Raw genomic sequence first — 15,706 nt, 5'->3', positions numbered from 1 at the left:
ACAAGGGGCTACTGGTTCTGTGAGCCACTGTGAGATCCTAGTGGAAGTAAGTGATGGAGTGGTGCCTGGCTAGGGGAGGGGCTTTATGATGATTGGCAGGCTCTAGCTCTGTCCCCATTGGCTAGTCTCTCCCAGTGAGACTGCTGGCTCCGTCTAGTCAACGCTCTGCCAGTCTGACTTCACTCAGCTATTACTCTTAACTCAATCCAGCAGCTTCTAACTCTCTGCCTTTCTCTCCATTTCTCTCCTTCAAACCAACTTACACACCCGCAGGCAGCTCTTAGTTCCTGGCTCTATCTCCATTGCAGTAGCTGTCTCTGCCTCTCCAACTGTCTCCCTATTTGTTTGTGAAACTTTGTGATGCTGATCCATATGATTACCAAGGCCAACACCATTCCAATCAGAGGAGCCACAGTTACAGATGCACTATAATGGATTGAAATGCATTGTCATTCAAAGGGCCTCTCCAAGTATTCAATGCTCTTCACATGGGATGTCGGAGAACTTGCTTCATACACTTCCAGTATGTATCAGTAGCATTCTCCTCGGAATAGTCCCTGTCATACAAGTACTGTATCTACTTTACATGATTAGGGAGGGAGCCGTAACATCCACTTTAATATGGTGCACATAGGCCCTACTGTATGTACAGCTGTGAGAGGAGAGGAGGCTGTACGTGACAGGCTACTTGTGTCTGAGTCTCTCCTCTACCCTCTGACCACATGGAGTGTTTTCTTCCACCATCTGTGGCTGAGAGCCCTGGAAGAATGAAAGAATGGGACTTCAGATCCCCCCTTCTCCCTCCCCCTCTCTCTGTGTGCACTGGCCACACCGAGAGCTCCTTCTGCTGGGCAGCCTGCTCCAGTGATCTTTCATAAAACACACTTGGAAGCCGCAAACAGAGAACAGACATTTTATCCTGTTTCTGTGGGCATATTTTTCTGTCCAGCTTGTGAGCAATGGTTGGGTGTGCATAAGTCCTCTCCTCTCCCCCCTGCTCTAGTGGCTCCATCACTCTGATGGACAGGCAGGAAGACGGTTCTCCTCTCAACCACACAGAGAGATTTATATAACCCAGCTCATTGGTATTATAATCACACTACATGCCTGTCTACTGAAATCACTTGGTTTGCACTCAATTGTGTGAGTCATGTTGACTGAATGCTAATGTTTGTAGACTTACAATATTCAGTGCTCTTGCAGAATTGCGCTGTTTCCTTCCAAGGGAAACATGAGATTTATTTTAGGGAAATAAGGCACATTACTACCATGCCAACTTCTAACCATCCATTAATTACATTTACAAAGCTATGAGAATCTACCCTGCTATTTTGAGTGGCTCTGAAATTCTGGTTTTGACCACAGTTTAGAACATCATAAGCTTGGCAGTAGTCAGGATGGAGCATGCAAGTTAGAATTATTCTCCCTTCCAGACAAAATGGAACTATGCATTTATCCCAAACAGAAGTGAAATGACAGCCGTTAATGCAGCTCTGCATTTACAAAGGTTGAAAAGGACAATGGATTGCATGTGAAGTACTGTGCCTTCGGAAAGTATTCAGACCCCTTGACTTTTTCCAAATGTTGTTATGTTACAGCCTTATTCTAAAATGGATTCATTTAAAAAATCCCCAGCAATCTACACACAATACCCCATAATGACAAAGTCATCTATTTTAGCAAATGTATTAAAAATAATAAATATAAATACTTTATTTACGTAAGTATTCGAACCTTTTGCTATGAGACTGGAAATTGAGCTCGGGTGCATCCTGTTTCCATTGATCATCCTTGAGATGTTTATACAACTTGATTGGAGTCCACCTGTGGTAAATTCAATTGATTGGACATGATTCGGAAAGGCACACACCTGTCTATATAAGGTCCCACAGTTGACAGTGCATGTCAGAGCAAAAACCAAGCCATGAAGTCAAAGGAATTCTCCGTAGAGCTCAGAGACAGGATTTTGTCGAGACACATCCTGGGGAAGGGTACCAAAAAATGTCTGCAGCATTGAAGGTCCCCAAGAACACAGTGGCCTCCATCATTCTTAAATGGAAGAAGTTTGAAACCACCAAGGCTCTTCCTAGAGCTGGCCGCCCGGCCAAACTGAGCAATTGTGGGAGAAGGGCCTTGGTCAGAGAGGTGACCAAGAACCTGATGGTCACTCTGACAGACCTCTGTTGTCCTTCTGGAAGTTTATCCCATCTCCACAGAGGAACTCTAATCTCTGTAGCTCTCCACCAATCAGGTCTTCATGGTAGTGGCCAGACGGGAGCCACTATTCAGTAAAAGGCACATGACAGCCCGCTTGAAGTTTTCCAAAAGGCACCTAAAGACTCTCAGACCATGAGAAACAAGATTCTCTGGTCTGATGAAACCAAGATTGAACTCTTTGGCCTGAATGCCAAGCGTCACATCTGGAGGAAACCTTCCTATGGGGAAACATGGTGGTGGCAGCATTATGCTGTGGGAATGTTTTTCAGCGGCTGGGACTGGGTGACTATTCAGGATCGAGGCAAAGATGAACGTAGCAAAGTACAGAGAGATCCTTGATGAAAACCTGTTCAAGACCTCAAGACTGGGGCGAAGGTTATCCTTCCAACAGGATAATGACCCGAAGCACACAGCCAAGACAACACAGGAGTGTCTTCGGGACAAGTCTCTGAACATCCTTGAGTGGCCCCGGCAGAGTCCGGACTTGAACCTGATCGAACATCTATTGAGAGACTTGAAAATAGCTGTGCAGCAATGCTACCCATCCAAACGGACAGAGCTTGAGAGGGTCTGCAGAGAAGAATGGTAGAAACTCCCCAAATATAGCTGTTCCAAGCTTGTAGCGTCATACCCAAGAAGACTCAGCTGTAAGAAGACTCTAGTCTGTAATCGCTGCCAAAGGTGCTTCAACATTGTACTGAGTAAAGGGTCTGAATACTTGAATACTTGTGTAAATGTTATTTCAGCTTTTTATTTGTAATAAATGTGCAACATTTTCTAAACCTGTTTTTGCTTTGACATTATGGGGTATTGTGTGTAGATTGAGGGTGAAAAAACAATTTCATTAATTTTCGAATAAGGCTGTAACGTAACAAAATGTGGAAAAAGTCAAGGGGTCTGAATACTTTCCGAAGGCACTGTATGTAAGTAACCACAATTACAAAGGAAATGCTTTGGGGTGAAATTGAGACCATATGGTAACATTTCAGAGTAGGCTGGGAGGTATCCCACTGGGCACAAACTGGTTGTGTCAGTGTTGTTTCAACATCATTTGTCAAAGTATTGTGACGTGGAAAATACATTGGATATGATAAAGGTCATCAACTGTTTTCAGGGTGAAATTTCAACCACAGGATTATGTCCTCATGGTAATCAATTTTCAACATAGATAATAAACCTTGTATAACATACTGTATGTTGAATTTGTACCTTTGAAACAATGTCAAATCTACAACAATATATATCCACTATCAGAAAAAAAGGTAGGCTGGGCAGCACCTACTTGAGGGGTTCAGTTATCCATTTTGGTCTCCCATCCGTAGCTTTGATATTTGTCACTGACTACTACCCATGTTCTATCGTGAAAGTTATTGAGGAATCTCATAACTAAATAGATTCACTGTTACTATCAAAGTAATTCCAACGGCAGGTTTAACAGAGCAAATTAAATGTAACCATACTTTATACGTCATAACATCAATGATACTATTTAAGTCTATATAGCATTTATATATAGCAAAGTCATCAACAGCGTTTGTTTTAAATTCAACCCAGGGTTCAACTAAAAATAGACTACATATAGGCTTAGGGTTTCAAGCTTAGGTTGATTTCTAATTTAATATTCAGGTTAATAATTAACATGTTGGATTCGCCTCTCCATCGCAACCAAAAATCAAAGTGCCATATAAAGTCTGAAGAAGAAGCCTGAAGGAGGAGAGATTACTAGAAACAAACATTTACCCTTTTATCTGTGGATTAATTGTCGGAGTAGAGGATCTTGTGCATTTTAGGTAAAATAACAACCCAATGTTTATATCCTAGGACAAATTAGCTAGCAACAGCAAGTAATCTCTTCTTCTTTGGAATTTATATGGCGGTTGGCAACCACCTTTAAGGTGCATTACCTCTACCAACTGGGACTTGCAGAAGCGTCATTGGTCACAAATAGAACCAAGTTCTATTTTAGTGCTTAGCTACGCAGACGCTCGTTGGGTGCAATGATTTAATAACATGTATGTGTAAATTTATTTTGCAACGCTCGCGCACGTGACGTGAGGGGTGTGGTCAGCATGTTAGGCTACTGAGTGAAGGAACATGGATGGATTCCAACCTCTGCTACTGTCTCTATAGGCACACTAGAGGGAGCTAGGAGATTGACCTTGCTCAGCACAATGGACAGACAGACATTTCTACTTAGTACTCCTGTCCAGACATCTTTCATCAGAAACATCCATCCAACTACAGGGTTAATGGTAATGTACACTCATTAGAACATTTCAATCAAGAATGAAAACATCAACAGGTGGCTTCACACTTATGCAAATATGCCGAGGGCTGAGTTTAGTCAGAGGGTGAGATTGGCTGGGTGTCTCTGTCTGTCTGCAGCTGGGACTGGAACTGATGTCACTGATGACTTCATGGTACTTAGAGAACCCTGCTGCTGCTGCAGCTGCACCATCCAAGAAACAGTCAGTCAGAGAGGAGGAATGGGAAAAGAATGGAAATACAGAGGGATGGGGAGAATGAGGAAGTGGGGATTGGAGGCATGCAGACAGGGGCTTGTGCAGAGGAATGATGTACCATGCACGAGAGCAGGAGAGGAGGAGTTGAAGAAACAGCAGATGGAGGAAGGATAATGTGGAAGACAGCCATACCGTGGTAAAATTGGTTTGCGTTTCGATATTCGGACATTCAAACTTCAATAGCTCAAAAAAGATTTGAGCTACATACAGTACCAGTCAGAAGTTTGGACACATCTACTCATTCCAGGGTTTTTCTTTATTTGTACTATTTTCTACATTGTAGAATAATAGTGAAGACATCACAACTATGAAATAACACATATGGAATCATGTAGTAATCAAAAAATTGTTTAACAAATCAAAATATATTTTAGATTTTAGATTCTTCAAAGTAGCCACCCTTTGCCTTGATGACAGCATTGCACACTCTTGGCATTCTCTCAACCAACTTCACCTGGGATGCTTTTCCAACAGTCTTGAAGGAGTTCCGACATATACTGAGCACTTGTTGGCTGCTTTTCCTTCACTCTGCGGTCCAACTCATCCCACACCATCTCAATTGGGTTGAGGTCGGGTGATTGTGGAGGCCAGGTCTTCTGATGCAGCACTCCATCACTCTACTTCTTGGTCAAATAGCCCTTACACAGCCTGGAGGTGTGTTGCGTCATTGTCCTGTTGAAAAACAAATGATAGTCCCACTAAGTGCAAATCAGATGGGATGATGTATTGCTGCAGAATGCTGTGGTTGCCATGCTGGTTAAGTGTGCCTTGAATTCTAAATAAATCACTGACAGTGTCACCAGCAAAGCACTCCCACAACATCACACCTCCTCCTCCATGCTTCACGGTGGGAACCACACATGCAGAGATAATTTGTTCACCTACCCTGCGTCTCACAAAGACACGGCGGTTGGAACCAAAAATCTCAAATTTAGATTCATCAGACCAAAGGACAGATTTCGACTGGTCTAATGTCCATTGCTTGTGTTTCTTGGCCCAAGCAAGTCTCTTCTTCTCATTGGTGTCCTTTACTAGTGGTTTCTTTGCAGCAATTCGACAATGATGGCCTTATTCATACAGTCTCCTCTGAACAGTTGTGCCCAATAATGTTTTACCATGTTTTGTGCTGCTACCATGTTGTGCTGCTGCCATGTTGTGTTGCTACCATGCTGTGTTGTCATGTGTTGCTGCCATGCTATGTTGTCTTAGGTCTCTTTTTATGTAGTGTTGTAGTGCCGTCATTGTAAATAATAATTTGTTCTTAACTGACTTACAGAGTTAAATAAAGGTTAAATAAAAAATGTAAAAATACATATGTGTTTTTTCATAGTTTTGATGTCTTCACTATTATTCTACAATGTAGAAAAAAGTCTAAATAAATAAAAACCCTTGAATGAGTAGGTGTGTCCAAACTTTTGACTGGTACTGTATATTTTTTAATGAATGTTGGAATCATTTTATGGAAAAAAACAAAGGCTGTGCAAAATAACTCCATATAAGGAATAAATGAAAGTTGCAATGAGGTTTCTAAGTCATGTGTGTAAAGAGCTTTTGAAATTATATACTTTCAAATATTTATATAAAATTGTGTAAATTGTGTAAAACCAAAGGCTGTGCAATGTGTGTCCCTCCCCTTTTGAAATATACAAAGTTGGTTTGAGGTGCCTAGGTCATGTGATCAAGAAGCTATTGACATTTGAAGTAAAAAATGTAACTAATAAATGAAGGTCAAGTAAATATATATATATATATTTTTATGTACAAAGTCCATGTGATGTATGTCCCTACCCAGTGAACATTCCAACTTTGGTTTGAGGTGTCTAGGACACATGGTCAAGGAGCTATTGAATTTTTTAATAAATATATAAATATAGATTTTTAAATGTTGGAATACTTTTATGAGGAAACCAAAGGGTGTGCAATATGCCGGCTCTATGTAAGAAATAACAATTGAAATGAGGTGGCTAAGTCACATGGTTGAAGAGCAATTGATGTTTGAATATTGTGATAAAGCACTTTGAAGGTCCCTAAATGGTTGCATTGACGGTGCGCGAGGCTTACTACACCGTTGCCGTGTGATTATGAAACTCGGATTGTAATCGGGAAAATAAGACTTGTTCAATGTTTTACACTTTTTTTCCTTCATAGAGAACCTGAGCTATGTAGCTAAAATCGTTCGCGAGCTATTGAAATGTGAAGGTAAGAATGTCTGGCAAATACCGAAAATCAAACCAACTTTACCACGGCGACAGCCATGCACAAGCAGTCAAACCACATGTTGTTACAATGATCTGACATTGCAACCACACAATAAGAGTAGTTACACATGTATACACATATTTCCATCAGAACAGCATACAGTTTATGCATTTTGCATACATAGACTTGAACTGACAAACAATATTGCGAAATGTACAACCCTCTTTTGCACTTCAGGTACAATTTTCGTTCTTCTTTCACCCAACATTATTGAATGATAATAGCCTATTGTGTCTAGGCTATCAGTTTTATAGCACAGGAAGCTTCAAGCTGTTGGATTTGAGTAAGAAAATGTATTATTTACTTACTAAAATAATGTTATTGGCCATGTTTGGAGCCACCTCTTCTCTCTGTGCTGTTGCACCTGTTAGATTCCCCATGATGTTTTATCAGCCCCTGTCCTGCCTCTGTAGCCTAGTCTCCAAGAGAGAGAGGGAAAGCTGTAGGAGAGGTATATGAACGTTTTGAGGAGCATCCAGCGGGGAGGAGGTAGACGAGATGTTACCCCTCTGTGGGGGGCTGCTGATGGGAGGACAGCTCATAATAATGGCTGGAATGGCGCAAATGGAATGGCATTAAACACTTGGAAACCTTGTGTTTGATGTATTTGAAACCATTCCACTGATTCCGCTCCAGCCATTACCACGAGCCTGTCCTCCCTAATTAAGGTGCCACCAACCTCCTGTGCTCTCCCTCGTCCACACACTCCATCCCCTTCCCTTCCTACCTTCTTCGCTCCCTCCCACAATCGCTCACTCTTATATTCAGTTGCGGCAGAGCTCAGGTTTGGATAACGGTGTTATCTGGGAATGATGCCGGCGGTTGGAGCCGTGGGAGTCGGACTGCTCTGCGCGCTGCTTGTCGCCCTCATGCCGGGTGGCATGTCGGACTTGGTGACTCTGGTGCAGGACTCGGTCCGACCCGAATCGTCACTGCTGATGCCAAAAGTCATGATCGCCATTCTGGCTCGCAACGCAGCGCACAGCCTGCCGCACTACCTGGGCTGTATCGACAGGCTAGACTACCCGAAGGAGCGGATAGCTATCTGGTGAGAAACGCAACTAACTTTTTAACAACTTTATTCCGTTCAAATCGTCTCCAATAGCCAACAGCAGGGATCATCAACTAGATTCATCCGCGGGACCATTTTTCTTGAGCGGATGGTCGGGGGTCGGAACATAATTACAAATCATTTCTAGACTGCAACTATTTCACAAAAACATAATAATTTCAAACCTTGCTTACATTTGTATACTAGCACGCCTCTCTATTATGCGTGGGAATAGGCCTACTTGGGAACAGATTTCCAATACGAAAATCAATTGGAGATGATTTCCTGGTGTTTTTTTTAACAGTATTTAACAGTATTTCATGGACAGGGAGAGACCGTGTGTGTTTGTGTGTGTGTGTGTGTGTGTGTGTGTGTGTTTTAAACAAGATTTGCTCAGAAAACTTGGGGAGGCAAATAAAACCACCCACGGGCGGAGGGCCGCCAGTTGGGGCACGCCCGCGACAATTCTTGCTTTGCACTTTACTATGGGAAAAAAGTACACACATATAAGTAACATAGAGCTTATTGTTATCGGTATGGTGTCGGTATTATAATGAGAACCTCCTGTCCTGTCCACGTAAAGAACATAGACGCTGCTGTCAGCGTGAACGAGACTTGTTGCTGCGTTTTACAATGCCCTCTCCACGCGTGTCTGCTGGGTTCCTAATTGCATGTTATGAGTAGATGAATGGGCAGAGCATGTTGTTGACGGTGTTTTTATTATTATTATGCACACATTGCAGAAATCAGGGGGCTTAAAACAGCAGCCAGGTGTGGGGGGATGGGGGCCCATATTGCCAAAAGTCTCCATCATCAATTCTCCATAGGCAGTTACACAGGGGTGGACTTGGATAACAATTCGGCTCTGGCATTTGATCCACACCTATTGTGCTGGTTTATTTGTTTCGGCATTTTCTCTGCTGTCACTGTGCATCTTCTTGTTCTCTGTCTGCCTCTCTGCTTAAGCCTTAAACATTATAAAAGACAAGCTGTCTTAAGGTGTCAGCATGCTTCAGTTCTGCTGGCGGCTAGCCAAATTCGGCTAAGTGAACCAAACGAATATGTTCGTATACTCCGTTAAAAGACATTCGCTTGAAAAACGAGGAACAAAAGCGGCAATAGTACTGTTTGTCCATTTTGAGACGCTGTAGCCAGTATACACTTCCTCTAAATAATCATAATTAATCTAAGACAACTCAATAAATCTGTCATTAATTTAGATGTTTTTTGCAGAGGAGATCTTAGTTGCGCTATTTTACATCTAACTAAGATGTTTGGGGCACTGTTTCGAAATAAAGAAATGTCTCTCATTGAAGGACAACAAAGACTTTAATGAATAATCTATATTGTTGACCAATCACCGACGAATGGGTGTAGACTAAAGCTACCGACTTCGTCTTGCCTCAAGAAAAAAATGTAATGTGCCCCAACAACCAAAAACAACCTTACCGAAGTCCAAAACGAACAAAAATGTCATCATAATATATGCACAAACTCTTCCCAACTGTTTCGGCTGGGAAGCATGCAGACGCCTTTGGGCTACAGTGCCTTCAGAAAGTATTCAAGCCCCTTAACTGTTTCCACATTTTGTTGTGTTACAGCCTGCATTTAAAATGGTTTAAATTGAGCTTTTTTTGTCACTGGCCTACACACAGAACTCCATAAGGTCAAAATGGAATAATGTTTTTTGATATGTTGGTAAATTAATAAAAAATGAAAAGCTGAAATGTCTGGAGTCAATAAGTATTCAACCCCTTTGTTATGGCAATCTTAAATAAGTTCAGGAGTAAAAATGTGCTTCACAAGTCACATAATAAGTTGCATCACTCTGTGTGCAATAATAGTGTTCAACATGATTTATGAACGACTCATCTCTCTACCACACACATACAATTATCTATAAGGTACCTCGGTGAATTTCAAGCACAGATTCAACCACAAAGACCAGGGAGGTTTTCTAATGCCTCACAAAGAAGGGCACCTATTGGTAGATGGGTAAAAATACAATTTAAAAAAATACATTCAATATATCCCTTTGAGCATGCTGAAGTTATTAATTACACTTTGGATTTTTTTATTTTTATTTTTATTTCACCTTTATTTAACCAGGTAGGCTAGTTGAGAACAAGTTCTCATTTGCAACTGTGACCTGGCCAAGATAAGGCATAGCAGTGTGAACAGACAACACAGAGTTACACATGGAGTAAACAATTAACAAGTCAATAACACAGTAGAAAAAAGGGTCTATATATACATTGTCTATATATACATTGTGTGCAAAAGGCATGAGAAGGTAGGCAAATAATTACAATTATGCAGATTAACACTGGAGTGATAAATGATCAGATGGTTATGTACAGGTAGAGATATTGGTGTGCAAAAGAGCAGAAAAATAAATAACTAAAAACAGTATGGGGATGAGGTAGGTGAAAATGGGTGGGCTATTTACCAATAGACTATGTACAGCTGCAGCGATCGGTTAGCTGCTCAGATAGCAGATGTTTGAAGTTGGTGAGGGAGATGAAAGTCTCCAACTTCAGCGATTTTTGCAATTCGTTCCAGTCACAGGCAGCAGAGAACTGGAACGAAAGGCGGCCAAATGAGGTGTTGGCTTTAGGGATGATCAGTGAGATACACCTGCTGGAGCGCGTGCTACGGATGGGTGTTGCCATCGTAACCAGTGAACTGAGATAAGGCGGAGCTTTACCTAGCATGGACTTGTAGATGACCTGGAGCCAGTGGGTCTGGCGACGAATATGTAGCGAGGGCCAGCCGACTAGAGCATACAAGTCGCAGTGGTGGGTGGTATAAGGTGCTTTAGTGACAAAACGGATGGCACTGTGATAAACTGCATCCAGTTTGCTGAGTAGAGTGTTGGAAGCAATTTTGTAGATGACATCGCCGAAGTCGAGGATTGGTAGGATAGTCAGTTTTACTAGGGTAAGTTTGGCGGCGTGAGTGAAGGAGGCTTTGTTGCGGAATAGAAAGCCGACTCTTGACTTGATTTTCGATTGGAGATGTTTGATATGGGTCTGGAAGGAGAGTTTAGAGTCTAGCCAGACACCTAGGTACTTATAGATGTCCACATATTCAAGGTCGGAACCATCCAGGGTGGTGATGCTGGTCAGGCGTGCGGGTGCAGGCAGCGAACGGTTGAAAAGCATGCATTTGGTTTTACTAGCATTTAAGAGCAGTTGGAGGCCACGGAAGGAGTGCTGTATGGCATTGAAGCTCGTTTGGAGGTTAGATAGCAGTGTCCAAGGACGGGCCGGAAGTATATAGAATGGTGTCGTCTGCGTAGAGGTGGATCAGGGAATCGCCCGCAGCATGAGAAACATCATTGATATATACAGAGAAAAGAGTCGGCCCGAGAATTGAACCCTGTGGCACCCCCATAGAGACTGCCAGAGGACCGGACAGCATGCCCTCCGATTTGACACACTGAACTCTGTCTGCAAAGTAATTGGTGAACCAGGCAAGGCAGTCATCCGAAAAACCGAGGCTACCGAGTCTGCCGATAAGAATACAGTGATTGACAGAGTCGAAAGCCTTGGCAAGGTCTATGAAGACGGCTGCACAGTACTGTCTTTTATCGATGGCGGTTATGATATCGTTTAGTACCTTGAGCGTGGCTGAGGTACACCCGTGACCGGCTCGGAAACCAGATTGCACAGCGGAGAAGGTACGGTGGGATTCAAGATGGTCAGTGACCTGTTTGTTGACTTGGCTTTCGAAGACCTTAGATAGGCAGGGCAGGATGGATATAGGTCTGTAACAGTTTGGGTCCAGGGTGTCTCCCCCTTTGAAGAGGGGGATGACTGCGGCAGCTTTCCAATCCTTGGGGATCTCAGACGATATGAAAGAGAGCTTGAACAGGCTGGTAATAGGGGTTGCGACAATGGCGGCGGATAGTTTCAGGAATAGAGGGTCCAGAATGCTGTATCAATACACCCAGTCACTACAAAGATACAGGCATCCTTCCTAACTCAGCTGCAGGAGAGGATGAAACCGCTCAGGGATTTTACAATGAGGCCAATGGTGTCATTAAAACAGTTACAGAGTTTAATGGCTGTGATAGGAGAAAACTGAGGATGGATCAACAATATTGTAGTTACTCCACAATACTAACCTAATTGAAAAAGTGAAAATAAGGAAGCCTGTACAGAATACAAATATTCCAAAACACTTGACAAAACACTGTTTTGCAATAAGGCACTAAAGTAATACTGCAAAAAAATGTGGCAAAGCAATTCACTTTTTGTTCTGAATACAAAATGTTATGTTTGGGGCAAATCCAATACAACACATTACTGAGTACCACTCTCCATATTTTTAAACATAGTAGTGGCTACATCATGTTAGGGTATTCTTGTAATTGTTAAGGACTGGGGAGTTTTTCAGGATAACAAATAAACGGAATGGAGCTAAGCATAGGCAAAATCCATTAGGAAAAACTGGTTCAGTCTGCTTTCCACCAGACACTGGGAAATTATTTTACCTTTCAGCAGGACAATAACCTAAAAGACAAGGCCAAATTTACGCTGAAGTTGCTTGAGTGGCCGAGTTACAGTTTTGACTTAACTCAACACAACGACACAGATGTTTCAAGTTTTGAGGGAGCGTACAACTGGCATGCTGACTGCAGGAATGTCCACCAAAGCTTTTGCCAGAGAATTGAATGTTCATTTCTCTACCATAAACCGCCTCCAACTTTGCTTTAGAGAATTTGGCAGTACGTCCAACCGGCCTCACAACCACAGATCATCTGTAAACACACCAGCCCAGGAGCTCCACATCTGGCTTTTTCACCCGTTGAATCGTCTGAGACCACCACCCAGAAAGATGATGAAACTGGGTTCGCACAACCAAAGAATTTCATCACAAACGGTCAGAAACCGTCTCAGGGAAGCTCATCTGCGTGCTCGTCGTCCTCACCAGGATCTTGACCTGTCTGCAGTTCGGCATCGTAACCGACTTCAGTGTACAAATGCTCACCTTCAATGGCCACTGGCATGCTAGAGAAGTCTGTTCTTCACGGATGAATCCCGGTTTCAACTGTACTGGGCAGATGGCAGACAGTGTATGGTGTCATGTGGTCGAGTGATTTGCTGATGTCAATGTTGTGAACAGAGTGCCCCATGATGGCGTTGGGGTTATGGTATGGGCAGGCATAAGCTAAGGACAATGAACACAATTGCATTTTATAGATGGCAATTTGAATGTACAGAGATCACATGATGAGATCCTGAGGCCCATTGTTGTGCCATTCATCCGCTGCCATCACCTTCTGTTTCAGCATGATAGTGCATGGTCCCAAGGATCTGTATAGAATTCCTGGAAGCTGAAAATGTCCCAGTTCTTCCATGGTCTGCATACTGACCAGACATGTCACCCATTGAGCATGTTTGTGATTCTCTGGATTGACGAGTACGACAACGTGTTCCAGTTCCCGCCAATATCCAGCAAGTTCGCACAGCCATTGAAGAGGAGTGGGACAACATTCCACAGGCCACAATCACCAGCTTGATCAACTCTATGCGAAGGAGATGTGTCACGCTGCATGATGCACGTGCTGGTCACACCAGATACTGACTGGTTTTCTGATCCACACCCTTACCTTTTTTAAGGTACAGTATCTGTGACCAACAGTCATGTGAAATCCATAGATTAGGGCCTAATGATTTTATTTCATTGACAGATTTCCTTATGTGAACTGTAACTCAGGAACATCTTTGAAATTGTTGCATGTTGCGTTTATATTTTTGTTCAGTGTAAGATAACTCAAGAAATCTGTCAATAATTTAGACATTTTTGCAGAGGAGATCTTAATTGCGCAAAACAACCTCACAAAATGACATCATAATATATGCACAAACTGTTCCGGACTGTTTCAGATGAGAAGCATGTGGACGCCTTAAGTGTTAACTACTATTACAGGGCTCCAGACTAACATTTTCCCCTAGTGTCACAGGTGCCACTAACCTTTACACTTGATGGCACCAGCCCATGAGTAATCCTCTTATAAAGTCATTAATTGTGCCATATTAAGAAGTATAATAAATAGACTACTGAGGTATTCAATAAATAAATTGTTTTATCTAGCACGTTCTAAGCAAGAATGCAATATATTTTGATGTACAACTTAATCCAGTGATTGGAGATGGGGAGAGAGTAGACAATGAGTGGCTCGGACAGCGGCACAAAAGGTGGGTGCTCAACGCACTGAGGAAGTGATGCGTAAAGTGCTGTGGAGAGAATCACGGGAGAGACAAAAGGTCTGTATGACTAGTCTACAGGGACAAAGAAAGTCAGTGCACAAGCATGTGGAGAATGCCCATCACATACCTATTTTGTTGCACATGGAAACTTTTAAGAGGGACTTGATAGTTTAATGCGTTTTCTCTGTTTCTCCCAGAATTGAAGTCATCACCAGTTGGATGCTTTTGTCTTTTGTTTTCCACTCATCCTTTCAAGGCTTGCTTTTGTTTGCAGCTTTATGTCTGTCTGTTTCTCATTGAGAACACTTCCCAACGCACGCACACACACACACACACACACACACACACACACACACACACACACACACACACACACACACACACACAAATATCTACCCTGGTGTTTTAATATTTGGGAACAGATTTCCTAAATTCAACTTATTTTTAGCTGAATTACATTTTTGGCCCGCGGCCCGTCTGTTACCGACCCCTGCCCGGCCCCTGACCTATAGGATGTGCCTGTTGCTGCTGCATTCTACTGTCTGTCTGTATTGTTCTCCTGAATCTGAACCAATGACTGTAAAGGTCTCAGTATATCTCTGCATGCTCTCAATACTAACTGCCAATGAGAAGTTTTTGGCAAAGAGACATTTATTGGGTGGTTGAGCAGCCTAGATGTTCAGTGTTGATAACCACTGTATCATGAAGAGTTTTTTTTAGGTATGAGAATCCACAATCAGCTCCTTCGTTTTGAAGAGGTTATTTTCCCGGCACCACTCCGCCAGGGCCCTCACCTCCTCCCTGTAGGCTGTCTCGACATTGTTGGTAATCAGGCCTGTTGTGTCATCTGCAAACTTGATGATTGAGTTGGAGGCATACGTGTCCACAGTCATGGGTGAACAGGGAGTACAGGAGAGGGCTGAGCATGCACCCTTGTGGGGCCCCTGTGTTGAGGATTAGCGAAGTGGAGGTGTTGTTTCCTACCTTCACCACCTGGGGGCGGCCCGTTAGGAAGTTTAGGACCCAATTGCACAGGGTGGGGTTCAGACCCACGGCGCTGAGCTTAATTATGAGCTTGGAGGGTACTATGGTGTTGAAGGCTGAGCTATAGTCAATGAACAGCATTCTTACATAGGTATTTATCGTCCAGATGGGATATGGCATTGTGCATTGCAATAGCGATTGCATTGTCTGTGGATCTATTGGGGCGGTAAGCAAATTGAAGTGTGTCTAGAGTGTCAGGTAATGTAGAGGTGATATGATCCTTAACTAGCCTCTCAAAGCACTTCATGATGACAGACATGAGTGCTACGGGGCGATAGTCATTTAGTTCCAGACAGCTGGTCTGTGCATGCTCTGAGGATGAGGCTAGGGATGCCGTCTGGGCTGGCAGCCTTGCGAGGGTTAACACGCTTAAATGTCTTACTCACGTCGGCCAC

General features: G+C 42.9%; 1 protein-coding gene across 1 annotated transcript in view; it reads left to right on the top strand.

The window, feature by feature from the left end:
* Positions 1 to 7,752: 7,752 nt before the first annotated feature.
* Positions 7,753 to 15,706, top strand: part of LOC139410163 (procollagen galactosyltransferase 2-like) — a 44,932-nt gene continuing 36,978 nt past the window's right edge. Inside the window, exon 1 of the mRNA XM_071155614.1 lies at positions 7,753 to 8,046. Coding sequence (XP_071011715.1) covers positions 7,808 to 8,046 — 239 coding nt within the window. The 5' untranslated portion in view covers positions 7,753 to 7,807. The remainder of the gene's footprint in view (positions 8,047 to 15,706) is intronic.

The sequence above is a fragment of the Oncorhynchus clarkii genome, chromosome 5 (assembly GCF_045791955.1).
Source record: "Oncorhynchus clarkii lewisi isolate Uvic-CL-2024 chromosome 5, UVic_Ocla_1.0, whole genome shotgun sequence".
NCBI lineage: Eukaryota > Metazoa > Chordata > Actinopteri > Salmoniformes > Salmonidae > Oncorhynchus > Oncorhynchus clarkii.
This window is presented reverse-complemented; position numbering and strand designations above follow the sequence as displayed.